Source organism: Acanthopagrus latus, chromosome 5, assembly GCF_904848185.1.
Source record: "Acanthopagrus latus isolate v.2019 chromosome 5, fAcaLat1.1, whole genome shotgun sequence".
In the NCBI taxonomy this organism is placed as follows: domain Eukaryota; kingdom Metazoa; phylum Chordata; class Actinopteri; order Spariformes; family Sparidae; genus Acanthopagrus; species Acanthopagrus latus.
Genome location: NC_051043.1, coordinates 16670778 through 16687177, shown reverse-complemented (window position 1 = coordinate 16687177; position 16400 = coordinate 16670778). Strand labels below are relative to the sequence as shown.

Below are 16400 nucleotides of genomic sequence, written 5' to 3'. Positions count from 1 at the left end.
GCTGTCCAATAGTGCGCCAGAGCAGTGCTGTGCTTAGTTTACACCAATAGTGGAACTTTTTTTCCCCCTATGGAGAGAGGATTGAGAAAGAGTGCACAGAGTGAAGAGAAACAGCAGTCCTGTAGCTCAAACAGCCTGATCTCAGTACAGTTATCCTGTCCTCTGAAGCAGCCAGCAGGGAGAGGGAGTGAAAAGGAAAAAGGGAAATATGGAGAGAGTGCTGTTGGTATGAGGTGAGTGAAGCTTGAACGACAAGGTGGTGAGGTTTTAGCAACAGGCTTAGCCTTGTAATTCCCTCCTCTGTTTGAGCTGAATGGAAAGGATTGACGGGAGACGTTGCCGGAGCTGGGTGGACTGGAAAGGAAGAGCAGGGCTGTTTATTTCAAGCCTGTGTTTGCTTTAGTCGGCGAGAGTTCCAGGCATACCAAGAACAAGACGCTGTATTTAGCCGACACAGTGTGACTGTAGTGGAGTCTACTAATGTCCTGCAAAGCTGAATAGCTCTAAAGACCCATTTTCAGCTGGATGTGTGGAGTTTGGACTTTGATTTAAGCAGCCTTGATTGATTTGTACAAGGTTTCTAAACTTATATAAGTTATTATTACTTATCTAAATTTATTGTACGTTGTTTTTGTTTTATTTGTCATTAACTATGTGCACAAATTGATTAGGGGTCATTTGGGATCTGTAAAAACTCAACGTTGACACGAGGGGATGGATTTTGGACTAGAAAATATTGACATTGCCTGTTTTTCTGAGTCACTGACCCATTTGGCTCTTCTCTTATCCAAGCTTTGTACACAGCAGCCTATTTATCTGTCACAAGATTTCCACTTGTACATTTACAAAATCTCACCAGGCTAAATAACAAACACATAGTAATAACATCTCACATAGTTTTGGGCTCACTTAAACCACCCCTTGCCAAAATGATTATCACTCATGCTTATCCAGCAAAGAGGTGCTAAACTTGAGACATGTTTGTACTTGTGCTGTCAAATTATGCATATTGTCAGTGGCCAAGGAAACACTCATTACCTTTACTGACACTCAGGCTGTTTGAGAGGCTCCAAAAGGGTCACTTTAAACAAAAGATACATGCTTTTAAATTCAAGTGATTCTTTACAAGTCACTGTCTTTACAGCTACAGACATGCCACGAAAAATGATTAAGTGGCAAATTTTTTGATATCAGCGAAACTAAAATCAGAACTCTTAACTAATACTATGTTTCTGTCGTCTCTATTTCAGAAAAAGGACAAAGATGCCCAAGCACAGAAGACGAGAAGGACTCTGTGGCCCCCTACTATGTTGAAACCCCCTATGGTTATCAGCTAGACCTGGACTTCCTCAAATATGTCGATGACATTGAGAGGGGCAACACAATTAAGAAGCTGAGTATCCAGAGGAAGCCTAAAGTGGCCAAACCCTTGTCCGTGCCTCGGGGCAGCACTGGCGGGGGCAGCACTCAGGCTGAATGGACCTCCACAGACTCCCTGTCCTCCTCCAACAGCGACGACAAGCAGTCCCCAGTCTTCTTCAACTCCAGGTCCCAGGTCTCTGCGCCACTGACCCCAACCCTCTCCAGAGCAACAGGTGAAGCCCCGCTGCAACAATCCTACTTGAACATCACAGAGCAGAAACAGCTCCTGCCACCTCCTTCACCAAGGTTTGCCCCTCGTCACAACCCCCAAGTGGAGAGGACCCTGATGGAGACGCGTCTTCGGCTCGAACAGGAGCGTCTGATCATGCAGCCACACAGCGAGCCTCCGATGCCCCGCCGCCGTCTCGCCAGCTTTGGTGGCATGGGCTCCAGTAGCTCTTTGTCCTCATACTCGGGCTCCGTAACTGCAAGCCAGATCTCTCCCAGCACCCATCAGCCTCTCCTTATCAACGGTCACCTCCCCAATGGAGAGTATAACCCCTACTACCCGCCGTCGATGGGTAGTTCAATTCGCCACAGCCCCATGAGCTCTGGTATGGCCACACCTGTGACAAATGTCAGCCCGTTACACCTTCACCAAATTCGGGAACAGATGGTCGTGGCTCTCAAAAGGCTGAAGGAGCTAGAGGAGCAGGTGAAAACCATTCCCATCTTACAGGTTAAAATTGCTGTTCTTCAGGAAGAGAAAAGACAGTTGGCTGCTCAGTCCAAAAATCAAGGGCCTGTTGGCTTCCGCAAGCGCTCCTACAGTGTAGGCAGTGCTGACCAAATGGAGAACCCAGGCCCCATCCAAAAGGAAACTGAGTTGCACATTATGGAGCCCGAAGCCCAGGAACAGAATGCTCAGCGGCTGGAAGAGTTCCGACGCCTAGCTGCTGAGGTCCAAGCTCTGGAGAAGACGACCCTGGACAATAATGCAAGTGATGCTCAGCCTCGTAAGGTCACGCATAACCAGGCCCACCAAAAGTCCATTGGCATAGTTACTGATGAAAACATGAACAACCTTCCTGTCACTCAGAGGAAGTTGACAAATGAACATTGTTTCCGGGATGTGGGAGTATGGACGGGGCGGCAGGAAACGCGCAGCGCAGCTGTTGGCGTGACCGAGGCCATGCTGGGCATGACCACTGAAGCTGAGAAGGAGATTGAGCTCCAGCAGCAGACAATCGAGGCACTGAAGGAGAAGATCTACCGCTTGGAGGTTCAGCTCAAAGAAAGTACTCACGAAATAGAGATGGGAAAGCTTAAACTGGAGCTCCAAGCGGCTGGTGGGTCAAACAAGAAGAAAGCGGACAAAGGTTCGATGGCCAGGCCTGAGATGTACAACGCCTGTGTGGAGGCCAAAGTCCAGATGCGCAACCAGGGAGTGGGTGACCACCTGGAATTCAGCCATGCTAACACAGCTAAAACTCTACAAAGCCACACTATAGGAGTATCCTGCCAACCCAGTGTGCAGAATGTTGCCACAGGCCCAGAGATCCCTATGGACCGGTGGGTGGTGCATGAGCGTGTGGAGGTAAATGACCAGTGTGTAGGGAGACACGTGGAGATGTGCCACCAGCAGGTAGGCATGGAGCTGAATGTTTGTGAAGTCGGAGTTAACACAGAGGAATCCGTAGACAGCTTGGCTCTCTGCAAACCCATGACGGAGTTGAGCAAAGAGTCGAGATCAGTTGGCTGCGGCGATTGTTCAGTGGAAGTGATCGTTAGTCCAATCAAGATGCTGGTGTCACAAGGAACTGACCCAGATTTTGTTTGTAAAGTGGATTCTGGTGTCTTGGCTGTTCCTGAGTCAGTAACTCAGCAGACCAATACGGAGATAAAGGTTTCTAGCAAATCCACAAACACAAAAACAGCTGTCCTGACTGACTCTTTCACTGATATGGCGTTGGTCACTTGTGACAAGCAAACCAACACGACTGTTACTGAAATGAGGACGGTTGCTGCTGGGGAAGGACTTGTCAAAGATCACTCAACAGCAAAGATGCGTTCAGTTGCTGTTGGAACCACCACAGATGTGGAGTCATTCCTTGGCAAATCAGGCTCTACTAAAACCAAAGAATGTGGGGTGGGACCAGCTAGTATCCATGAGAACTTCCTGGTAGGCCTTAAAACCAGGAACATAGCATGTGGCCCATCCCAGCCAGCTGAATCTGTCACAAGCAGCAGAAGCGAGACTGTGGAAGTTGAAACAGAGGCTGCACCACTACAAGCTCAGGCCCAGGGGGGTGCCGGACTAGACCATTACATCGAGAGGGTGCAGAAGCTGCTGCAGGAACAACAAATGCTGCTAGCAGAGAACTATACCGAGCTTGCAGATGCTTTTGGTCAGCCCCAGTCTCAGTTTGGATCCATCAATAGTCAGCTGGTCAGCACGCTCTCATCCATCAACTCGGTCATGAAGTACGGAAGCGCTGAGGACATCCTCAAGCTGCAGTCAGAGTCTGCAAGCCTAAACCAAGGTGAGAGTTTTACTGAGGATGCTAATGACTCCACATGCGCACAAGTGTTGGAAAAAAAAAACATAATTGGTACTAAGTCATTCCAGGTAATCAACATGTAGTCAGACGTGATTATAGGAACATGATCAAAGCATAGTATCAAGGGCAGACAACAGAAAATATACACACAGACACACACACACACAATGCCTTGCTCAAGCAAAATAGAAGGTAGTCATGTATTTAGTGCTGAAGGCGCCATTGTAGAGATTTATTTCCTCTTGTTTCTTCCATTGTTGCACAATAGATTAAACTAGTCTCTTGTTACACAATTGACCAATTTTTAAATGAAAAAATCTTCAGTTTTAGTACTTATAAATCAGTGCACATTCTCTCTTGGACCAGAGCAAATACTTAAATTACCCCCTTACCAGAAGTGCCTCTTTAGAGTTTTAAGAGTTGCAGCTTAATGTTTCCCTTCAGAGTCTCTCTGCATTGCTTACAATTTACAAACTGGAGATGATGACCCATTGGGTTCGGAATTAAGTTAATTCATTTCAATTAATGGTGGGAAAAAATCAGAAAAACTGACATTTAGCGTGGATTGGCGGAACAACATCTAGCAAGAACGATGGTATAAGTTATACAGTAAGAGAGGTAAATTGGAATGTTTGTTGCATAAATTCAACTGTTGTTTCTCACTGTTTAAGTGTTTGGATTTGAAACATGAGACTTTAAACTTTTCTTTGAAACATGAGACTTTAAACTTTTCGAAATTGTCAGGCATTCTGTGAAATGTAAATTAAATTCGCTGCAGTTTAGCAGAGCTATTCAGTGGGTAATAAAACTGCAGTAGTGACAATGTAGAGATAATGTTGTGGCAAAGTAAGATGTAGTTTAGCACAGCTTCAGTTGTGCTTAGAGGATCTAGTACGGTGTGTGTGCATGTGTGTGTGTGGACTGTTCACACACTGTTTAAAGAGAATCCTGATTGGATCGGACAGGCCAAAGTTATCTCTGACCCTGAAAAATGCGGCGGGGGGCTTTGGACATGAACCAACAATGAGCTCATTTCGTCGCACCAATCGGCCACTTGTTGTTTTTTGCGGGCCGCCCTGCCTTCACTAACACCTCGCTGTAGATGCTGATTCATGGCTCCTTCTGAGTTACATAACATGCATTCATGCTGGCTGGCACATGAATGCAGGGCAATTGTCTGGGTTGTGTGCAAGCTTGTTTCTGGTCAGTTGCTGGCCTCTTTTGGAATGTGGAGTTACTCGCCAGATGTAGTTCCTGTTCACGTAACTGATGTCAGTATGATTTATAAGTAGGAAAATCTACTAAAAAGTGTCTGTTAAGCCCTTCATATCAGTGGGTGAAGTTGAATTTCTGTGTAAAATAAGGTTAGATAAAAGTGGAGGCAACTTTCTCCAAGTGTGTTGGTCGTGTTTTATGACTGCTGCCAAGGAGGCGTTTTGTTGTGTTGTTTTTCAGGATTACGTAAAAAGAGCCAAATGGATTTCTCCGAAACTTTCATGGAGGATGGGTCTCGGCCCGAAATAGACCCATTAACCTTTGGTGTAGATCCAGTAAAAAGACAGGTCCAGGAATTGTTCCTTTCACATTTTGAGACAGGCTGTTTTTTGACATTTATTTATTCATTTCTCAGGTAATAATGCAGGGAAGTTGATGGGGAAAAAAATCAGGCACATTAAGGGGGCTGGTATTTATGAGTGAGTACAATTTGATGTAGATAAATAGGACTGTTAACCCATGGCAGAGGTATGCACTCTACTCAGTGTCATTCTAGTCTAGGAGTTCTTTTGTCAAGAACCTGAAGATGTAACAGAGTTCAGCGCACTATAACATTCAACTAATGATTTCAAATATGTCTGTCAGGTGGCTGTTATAAAGCTTTTTGTTTTTCTGGGTTGAATATAGTTTTATTCTCTATACTTCTCACACATTTCCTCATTAAAGAATGGCCAATGCCAATAATGGTAGGTTTTGAAAATTAAGAAGAATGTGTGGAATAAAAAAAGGTGATCTTTCTGGTCCTGCTGTATTTATTATATACGTATTATAAGAGTACAGTGGTTGGACAGTGGACTTCAGTGGGCTTCTACAATGCAGCCCTGCCACTTAATAACATCACCGGAGGCATTATATCAGTATTACAAAGCACCAAAAGGTTTTATATTACTTTTTCCTCATATGCAGTAGTCTTCCCCAGTACCTGTAAACACACTTTTTAATGTGTAAAATGGATGATTTTGCCCTTTAACATTCAACAAATCTGTTTCATCAGAATGTATGTTTTATGGTTTGACCATGGCTGGACAACATTCAAACAAACCCACAACTGTCATCAGATTATGATTCTTGCTAACTGTTATTAGTGCCCTGCCTCTCCCCTACCTGTGCACTTAGACGCTGACTTTGGTTCACCTCTCCTCCTGTTTCAGAGAGCAGTCAGCAGCTCTGCAGCCAGTCACTGTCTGTTCGGACGGAGAAGTCACAGATGGAAAAGACTTCATCAGGCCTGACTCCTGCAGAAAAAGCTGCCAACGCACCCGTACAGCAGCAGATCAGTGCAGCAGAGCAGAAGAGCCGCATGGACCTGCAGATGTCTACAGCGCTACATGGTGCGGTTGCCTTCACACACCCGCCAGAACAAGACACCACCAGCACTCATATTGTTGTTGTTTGTTTTCCTGTTTCACGTTTTCACTCAGCCTGATCCTTTCTGAACCAACATGATGGAGTCAACCAGTATGTTAAGAAATAGGAAACATGACTGATGCTTTTGAGGGTCAGTTCAGTTATGAAGTCTTTAGAAAGGTTTAGATTGATCATCAGTGTAAGAAGTAAGAATTGCAGCTTGAATAGGAGCATTTTGTCTGTTAATTTAGTCAAAATTTAGTGAAAAGTGTGTGACAGCGATCCATTAAGCACCCAGTCATTACAGTACAAGTCGCCCCCTTTTAATCCTATATCAACTTGTTAGTCATTATTCAGATGTGGTAAATTTGAAGTCTGATCCTGCTTATAATCTGTTATAATTTCTCTGTGAGCTCTTGTGACACCAAAGAACATGAATATTTCAGAAGCATGTCACTCACAGCAGTTGGATCAGGAAGGGACACAGATGACTTGTTGATTTAACAATTTTGGCAATTGGCACTAAATTAGAAAGGCAGCTGAGTAAAAGCCACAGTTAGTTGAACGTAATTGCTCTGATAGTGTGATTTATTTGATGTTTTGGCTCTGCACTCCAGCATATTAGATCTTAAATGAAACAGCAGGGTCAAAGTGCTGAATGTTTGCCTGAGATGAAAAGTTAGAAGTGCATCATTAGGATTTAGTTCTTCAGCTTTAGAGGACACAAAGTAATTGGACAGGTCAACTCAAATGAAGCCATGATTATTTGATATTTTGCATCAAATTCCATGTAGTCAGTGACCATCTGATATATTTGAGCCACAGACATTGAAGAAACTAGAGCAAAGAAAAACATTCAAAAGTGCAACCACACCAACATTTAAACACCACTGTGTCCTAATCACAGTCAGAATGGACAAACACATCAGGCAAAATACATTTACAGTCGACCGGGAACAGGTGTTTATTTGTTATTTTGTATCTGATTCAGCAGAATTTCAAATCTCAATCAAATTTCAAAAGGCCCGTATTTCTATCTTCACATCTCTGGGAAGATTTTTAATTATTTTTTTGGGCCTTTATATGGCTTTATTGATAGAACAGCTGAAGATGCGACAGGAAACAGGATAAGAGAGAGGGGGAGTGACCCACAGCAAAGAGCCCCAGGCCAGGACTCGAACCTGGGGCTGCTGCAGCGTGGACGCTCAGGGGACGCTCGCTCTACCAACTGAGCTCAACGGCGCCCCATTTCTGGGAAGGTTTTTGCCTTCAGTCTGGTCCTCAGCAGTCAAACACATGATTGGCCACTTGAGGATAATTGTCCTGCTGCTTTATTGTATAACTGCTCATCGCTGGATCAATTGATCCCTGTACTGATGATCCATAAAATGATAAACACTGACTGACCCGGGGGTTTTATAGTAAGGGAGTGATCGATATCAAACCAGATCACTATGCTATAGTTAGCTCACTAGAAATGATATCTTTAAACATAAAATTGGCAAGTTTCATCAGTAGTGAAGTGATAATATTGCAGGTGGGTTTGAAATCGCAGCAGAATTTCATGGTTATTTTTTAATATAGCTGCTAAAAGAAGCCATTGTTTTTGTACAGGTTTCACACATACTTCATATGAACCAGGCAACAGGCAAAACATGGCCTCAAACATCATCATCACTACTCACGCTCCCACCTGTCAAAACACAGGAAACGTGCTGAATGGCTCTGTTGCTTCTGAGCGTGCACATGTCAGTGTATACATATGCAACTGCATACATGTTGATACATGAGTGTGTGCGCGCACACACACACACACACACACACACACACACACACACACACACACACACATACATACACTCTCTCTCTCTCTCTCAGCTGTCCCCTGCAGCAGTGAAAGAGGCCCCTCCATCAGGGCAAGTCTTGGCAGATGTGCTGAGTGTTCTGGCTCTCGGCTGGTATTTTGGTTTTGGAGGCCTATATTTAAAATGACTGAGATACTTCAGGGTTTGGAGAAACTTCCAGCGTCTCGCTGACAGATTTCTCTGGAGAAAGAACATGAGACGGACACTTAACTGCTGCTTTCCTCTGCCAAAGCTCATGATCATGACAGAGAGCTTTAGTGCATCATTCAGGCCTTATCAGCAGTAGCTGAATGTAACTGAATACCTTTTACTGGAGCCTGACTGACATGATTTTATAGGCTGATGCTCAGCAGTCATTCCTCAAATACGGTGATTAAACAGTGATGTAACAGATGTAGTGTATTTTACATTTTAACAGTAAACTGTCATCTAAAATGACACCAGTGCAACTTACTGGGCATTTAATAATTATAAATGAACTGTATCTATCTACAACATAATTTTTGTGCAGATATGGGTAACAGAAAAGCCAATATTAGTCCATAATATCGGCTTGTCTATATATCGGTCAGGCTTAAGTACAGATTCCAAACGTTTCTGCTGAGTATTTCGATTTTATCCAACTATATACTTCTACACTGCTGTACTTCTTACTCCAGTACATTAACTTGACAGCTTTAGTAACAGGTTACTTTTCAGGTGACAGTTTTTCACATCACAACAATGCATTTGTTAGTATGAGCTCACCTATCTACAGCAGAAAATGCAAAATACACATGAATGCAGCAGTACTATTATTCCATAAAAATATCAGATAAAAGAGTAAAACACTAACGGGGAACATTTTACTGCCTAATAGATAATTATTTTTGATCATTTAAGTACATTTCGCTGATAACACTCCATAAGGCTCTGAATTCAGGACTTGCAGGGGATTATTTTCAGTGTGGTAAGAATCCAAATGCTTCTTCTGCTGCTAGTTATCAGACTTTTATAATGAGAAGAGAGTAAGGGAGAGTTTTTTCCAGAATTATGGTAAAAATCTATCTAAAAATACATGAAAACTAAATATTTTTTTGTTTTAGGTACAGGATTGAACCAAATCAGAAGATGTCTGAAAAGCCTCATCATTAAGAACATTATAGAAGAAATTAACAGATCTGATTATGTTATGATCCATAAATGGCAGATAAACCTTTACTTGGTTGTTGATCTTCTCGTCTAAGTGAGTCTGCCGTGTTCCCTTTCCTCTTCTTCAGGGCAGCCGTGCAGCCAGAACACCCTGAAATCCATCATGAAGAAGAAAGATGGCCGACCTGACTCCAACGGTACCAAGAAGAACCTGCAGTTCGTCGGGGTGAACGGAGGGTGAGCCGGAAAACATATTCAGAAGCTCTCGTGTTTGAACTTGTATTTAATCACGATCATGAACTTTAAGTAGATCATCACTCACTTTGCCTTTGAAGACACCTGTAAGATGTTTTTATCCTGGTGATTTTGTCTTGCGTTAATGTTTGTAAGTACCCTAAGTGAGGTTGAAGGTGCTGTTCTATCTTTACAAGGATGTTCTCTGCTTTCCTGTTAACATCCACCTGCACCCTGAGCATGTTGCACCCACGTCTTTAAGTTCCTGTGCTTTTGTCGCCACCTTGTGGCCCCAGGTATGAGACTACGTCAAGCGACGACTCCAGCTCAGAGGACAGCAGCTCCTCTGGGTCGGACGAAGAGGAAGAAGATGAGGAGAAGGAGTATGAGGGAAAGGAGGGATACAAGAACGTGGAGGGGAAGAACACCAGGGAGGAGTTCCAGCCTGAGGGAGCCGAGGATGTGGATAAGAAGGACGAGGAGGAAAGTTCAGAGAAGAAGGAGATGAGAGAGAGGTGGGTTAGAGAAAATAATGACGATATTTTAAAACTTAACTGAATGTGAATAATGGGTTCAAATGCCATATGAGAGAGAGCCACATCCTAAAGTAAGAGCGTCTTAATTCTGCAAGTGATCAGAAAAGTTACAAATTACAAAGAGTTTAGAATTGTTTGTAGGAGTTGTTTTCTTTTTCTGGCTCTCTGTTTTGCTTTGGTTTTTACAAAGAACTATGAACCCATCAGGTTCAGACATGCATGTAGCTTCTGTTAAGTATAAGCATGCACCAGGGACGATGCTCTATCAGAGCAAGAGAGCCGGCAGGAGCCATGCTCACTGTCTGTCCTTGCAGGAAATTAAAACATGTATAGAAAACATTTTTTTTTTTTTCAACCTGCATGCAGTTTCTACCCATGCTACATCAACTGGCAAGATTAGAAGCTCAGCAGCAGTAGTTATCCTAAAAGTGTATGTAAAGGGGAAACTACTGACCGTATCTGGAATAGAATAAAACTTTATTATCCAACCAGAGCAGAGAAGAAGCTGAATAGTAATGTTGGAATATTGAAATAATGTTTGTCTACACAGGTATGAGCTAAGTGAAAAGATGCTGGCTGCGTGCAACGTTCTCAAAACTCACCTCAGTGACACAAAGGCTGTGAGCAGTAAAGACGTGGTGAGTTTATCTTAGTCTGTTGTGGCCAGTCCGGTAATCTGCTGCGTTTTATTCTACATAAAGATGGGAAGGTAACATTTAACAACATACAACACATACAACATCTCATGGAATTAGACTGGTTGTCACCAATCACCTGTAGTAACTGTCATGAACTCCCACTGGTTATTATTATGACTGGTTATTTCTGGGGTTTTCATATTTTTTACTGTAAACCAGTTCACTATATTTTTTTAACTCAGTGTTCTGTGTTATGCAAAATACTTTCTTAAATTACCCTAAAATGCTATGAATAGGATTTAATGGACAATACCTCGAAGAAGAAGAAGATGCTGCTGTTTGATACAGAATGATAATTTTTCAAAAGTTTATGATTTAGAAATTATTTTAAACAAACACTTCACAACATGTTTCAGCAGCATACACTCCTGTGTGCTATACACTGAGGCATGGACCTGCATGCTAACACTACGCAGATGCTGTGTGTATTAAGCACTAACAAGTTCCCCTGTTCTGCCTCCCCAGAGAGCTTGTCTGAACACGGTGCAGCACGAGTGGTTTCGTGTGTCCAGCCAGAAGGCGGCGATGGCGGCCATGGTGGAGGACTACCTGGGGGCCTTCGGGGCCGTCTCACCGGCCGTCCTGCGCCACATCGTCAACATGGCCGACGGCAATGGCAACACAGCGCTGCACTACAGCGTGTCGCACTCCAACTTTCAGGTGGTGAAGAAGCTGCTGGACGCAGGTGAGAGTCGACACGAGTTGATAAAAAGTTAGCATAGCATCGCTCATCTTCATGTGGACGCAGAGTTTAGGTTGAAATGGATCCCTGTTTTTAGGTGTTTCTTTGATATTTCAAAAAACCTCTCCAATCCATCAAAATCCTGAGATCACCTTTTAAATTCCTCGCTTCATCAGACAGCAAAATCTTTTCGGTTCCTGAACGCTCCACACTGCTCAGCACACACCTCCTCCTCCTCCTCCTGCTTCTTTTCATCCTTATCTTTATCCTTAAGATATCAGGTTACTGCAGAAAGTACTAAAAGACACCTAAGTACATTGATTTCCTCTCATCCTCCTTTTCTTCTGTCTGTGTTGGGCAGCTCCTCCCTCGCCTATTCAGAGTGATCCAGAGTCGCAAATTGTTGCAATTTACTCTCAAACATAACATGCACATGTAGCATTGGTACTTTCACTCCAAGTAAAGGGTCTGAATACTTCCTCCACCACTGCCACACCGTAATCTCTGAAGGCTCAATAGACTGTGATGAGGTCCCGGCCACTCGCTGCTCTAAAAGCCTTTTGTTTCCTCGGCCTTTTGTGTCCTTGTGCTCTCTGACAGCACATCCACCCCCCTGTCCCCCATTGTAGCCTTTGTCCTCACATCGTCCCAGTTCCTTAGACCTCTTCTCCCCTCAGTGGCAGGGCAGCCACCCTCATACCCGCCTCTCTCCCATCTGGGCTCTGATGTCTTGTCTCTGTGAAAGGCTTCAGGTCTAAAAGGGCCGCTGGCAGAAAGTTTAAAGGATGAGTTCTTTTAAGATTCGGACAATGAATAACAGTCTCAGGACTTTCGTCAAGGAGGAGAAGTGACACAAGTCCTTGTACATTAGCGTGTCGTTGACTGACAGGCAGCGACGGTGACAAGTCAATCACAGTCATCACATACTAGACCACCCACACTGAAGAAATACTCCCTCAAGCTACTGCAGTACTTTCAACAGGGTGTGTATGTGTGTTTCAGATGTGTGTAACGTGAACCAGCAGAACAAGGCGGGATACACACCGATCATGCTGGCCGCGCTGGCCGCAGTGGAGACGCCCAAGGAAATGCATATTGTGGAGGAGCTCTTCAGCAAGGGCGACGTCAACGCTCGAGCCAGCCAGGTCAGTGACCGGGGGTCAGGGGTCAGAAGGCAGCAGCAGGGCACCAACAGACACCACACATCCACATATAAAGCAGGGCAATGAGCAGGGCAATGAAGGTTGTGGTGACAAATCAAGGACAGAGTCTTTGTTTAGAAAGTAAGCCGGTTAAAGATGGCAGGAGACTGGAAGCGTATCTGACTGACGTCACAGTGATTATTTAAAAGATATTTAATCAACAAATTGTACTCTTTTTGTAAATCATGGACACGCAAAGACAATTTCTGCACAGGAGTCTTGGTTGAAAATCTAACAGCAGCACACTTTAGCAGAAAACTTATTGTCAGACATACCTGTTGTCGGTGGAAGGAAAAATTGTACTTTAGTGACACCAAGTGGTGAAAGAAGGTAAGTGTTTGTATTTTGTGAGTTTTGACTTGCACATACCTATAGGAGGACACAGTTTGTTTTATTTATATTTTCAATATACTTCTCTGGAGGGAGAAGATTCCCTGCCCGTTTCTATGAAACGGGAATTTCATGAGGCAAAATCAGTGTCTAAACTCTGTGCATGGGACACTTTTCACTGCTGGAGCCATAATTTTAATCTCAAAGCAGTGCAGCATTTTTATTAGGGCTCCAACGAAAGGTTGCAATGATCCCAAAAAACAGTCTGTGTGTTCCTCTTGTACAGGTGCATGTGGATGCTTAATTTCATACTTTTTATCTCTTATTTCTACTCTCTCTTACATCCTTTGTTGGCATCTTTAATGTCACAGAGCTTAACGTTTTCTAGAAAATTCCCATCCATCATTCATATTGGCAAATTACACTGCTAACACATTTTTTATCCATTCTGTATGATTATTTGAGTAACAATAACCCTTGGCAAAAACGTTGACAAATTCACTTTGAGGTTACTAAGGTCAAGCTGTCGCCTTCAATTTGTTTCTGTCAAAAGCGAGATAAGCAGCCAATCCTCACAACTGATGGGCTGGAATCTGTGATGTTTTTATTTTATTTTATAAATGACTCAAATGTTCAGTGGAAGGCAGAAACAATGTCTTGATAGATAAAACTTATTAGGCATTTGTTTTGATATTTGATTAAAGTAATTTTATTGTCCAAAATACTGATTCTGTGGTCCCAAATCGGATGCTTTTCTTTATCACATGGTAAAATTTATATTTTTTGGATGACTTTTATTTTTCATTATTTTCTGATACAGGTAACACAATCACAAATGAATCCATCCTGTTTTTTGCAGCCCTCATTTACCACAATTGTTAATTTTCAGGCTATTGGCTTCTTAAGTAATTGTTACTGCATCACTATGTAGGCTTTTAAGTTTATGCCCAGTACAGCTTTAACTAAAACTATGTTAAACGGTGCGAGAATAGATGGATGTGAGTGCAGAAGTACTGACGTTATCAGTTGACTTAGCCTTTTGCAGTTATATCAGGATCTGCTTACACTCTGTTTGACATATGCTGATATGAAAACTATTTTTAGACATGATAATGCAGAAAAACGTGCTTTGGGTGATTAAGAACTATTAAATTCCAAGTGTTTACTGTTTCAGTGCACTGATGTTACTGATGTCACTGATGTTAGACAATAAAGTCTCAGTAACTATAGCATTTCCTGCCTCCTTTATGTAAATATATTTTGTGTGCATCGACCGCAAAAATCAAGCATCAGTCAGACTCTAGTGTCTAGCTTGTAAAATGTGTCAGCTCATCATTGCTTGCTGTCGTCCCCGTTGCAGGCTGGTCAGACGGGACTGATGCTGGCGGTCAGTCACGGCAGGATGGACATGGTTCGGGCCCTGCTGGCTCATGGGGCCGACGTAAACATCCAGGACGACGAGGGCTCCACGGCGCTGATGTGCGCCAGCGAACATGGACATGTCGAGATTGTCAAACTGCTGCTGGCTCAACCTGGCTGTGATGCCACGCTGAGTGACAGCGTGAGTAACACATGAAGGGATACTTAAGTTGGATACTTGTATATTTCTGCTTACGTGCTTTACTTGAGATTTTGTTTTCATGCTACTTTCAACTTGTACTTCTCTTTATTTCAGATTTTATTTTTAGTGTTTCTAGCTGATCTTTTTGTTTGTTTTCTTCCTCCTCTTTTTGTCTTTTCATCCATGTCGTCTTCTGTCTCTTCCTTCAGGATGAGAGCAATGCCCTGTCCATCGCTCTGGAGGCAGGACACAAGGACATTGCAGTGTTGCTTTATGCACACGTCAACTTCTCCAAAGCCCAGTCTCCAGTACGTCCTCCTGAACTAACCTACTCTTCTGATTTCACCTTTGCTTACATGTTACATGAAGCCTTTACACACCTTTAAATCTGTGTTCTAGGGGACGCCTCGACTTGGCAGGAAGATGTCACCAAGTCCCACTCGGAGGGGCATGTTTGATTAGACGGCCCGCCTCTCACCACAAACCCTGCGCTGCTATTGGTTCACGCTGAACGATGCCTTACCCACAGCTGGATGAGGGACTTTCATCCCAAGCACCAACCAACCAATGAGATTTCTGGAAATGTTCTTTATTTACATGAACACTTGCTTCTATGAAGAGCCCAAAGTGTCCTTTTGAATATGAATGTAACCAGCTGGTGCCTCAAGTCCCGTCACATTCTGGCAGAAACTTCTGAAATAATCAGCAAACCAACTCGGACACAAATTTACCTACTAAATGCCATTTTGTTCCATTTTTTTTTTTTTTCATTTTCTTTTTGCAATTTGACAACCTTTCTTCTTTTTTTTTTATTATTTCTAAAGCTCAATGTTGATCATTCAAGAGCACCAAAACAACATTTTTGATCAAGTTTTCTTTTTTCACCCACAATCCACCCACATCTTAGAGCAAATACTTCCTGTATATTTTGTTTTCCTTGACATCACGGTCTCAAACACGTGTGCCCGTCTCTACAGTACACGTGCAACTCGTGTGGATGACTGCATCGATGAATAGATGTGACCTAGACTGGAGAAATTGTACTTTTATACAAATCCTTTGTATCTATTTAAGAAGAAGAATCACAGTATTTTGAATATTTCCTATTACTACGTAACGACCCATGAAGTTATATATTTATCAAAGTATAGTTTTAAATGCAGATTTATGTATTTCATTGTACATACGGTGGTCATTAGAGTTTAGTTCTCCTTTTTGTCTTCATGTCCAGTTTATTTCTGTCTCTCGTGTGTAATATAAGCTGTCTGTCCTCCTCTAGTATTCATCAAGGTACTGACTTTCATCCTCAAATGAGAATTGAAGTGCCTGAGACTTTGCCATATAACAATAAACATCAATTAAAGAATATCTATCAGTGTTTCATCTTCATTAATTGCCCACACAGCTCAGGTAAGTAGATCTGCCTGATAGGAAAATATTTCTATAGATTTTTGTCATTAGTCTGTGCTGGGACAGCTTGGTTCTAAATGCTCCTCTGTATATGGAAAAAAAAAATGTTCAAAAAGCTATAAAAAAGGTGCTGATGCAAAAGAAACTGAGAAACAATGATAACCAAAATCAAAATGAGACAAAACATGGCAGTTCACCTGGAGGCA

At 42.8% G+C, this 16400-nt stretch overlaps 1 protein-coding gene across 1 annotated transcript in view; it reads left to right on the top strand.

The window, feature by feature from the left end:
- The window catches only part of kank1a (KN motif and ankyrin repeat domains 1a), a 54058-nt gene extending 37906 nt beyond the window's left edge, over positions 1-16152 (top strand). Inside the window, exons 3-12 of the mRNA XM_037097571.1 lie at positions 1251-3905; positions 6350-6529; positions 9670-9778; positions 10072-10290; positions 10862-10949; positions 11475-11694; positions 12694-12836; positions 14584-14784; positions 14994-15092; positions 15184-16152. Coding sequence (XP_036953466.1) covers positions 1251-3905; positions 6350-6529; positions 9670-9778; positions 10072-10290; positions 10862-10949; positions 11475-11694; positions 12694-12836; positions 14584-14784; positions 14994-15092; positions 15184-15246 — 3977 coding nt within the window. The 3' untranslated portion in view covers positions 15247-16152. The remainder of the gene's footprint in view (positions 1-1250; positions 3906-6349; positions 6530-9669; positions 9779-10071; positions 10291-10861; positions 10950-11474; positions 11695-12693; positions 12837-14583; positions 14785-14993; positions 15093-15183) is intronic.
- Positions 16153-16400: the final 248 nt, after the last annotated feature.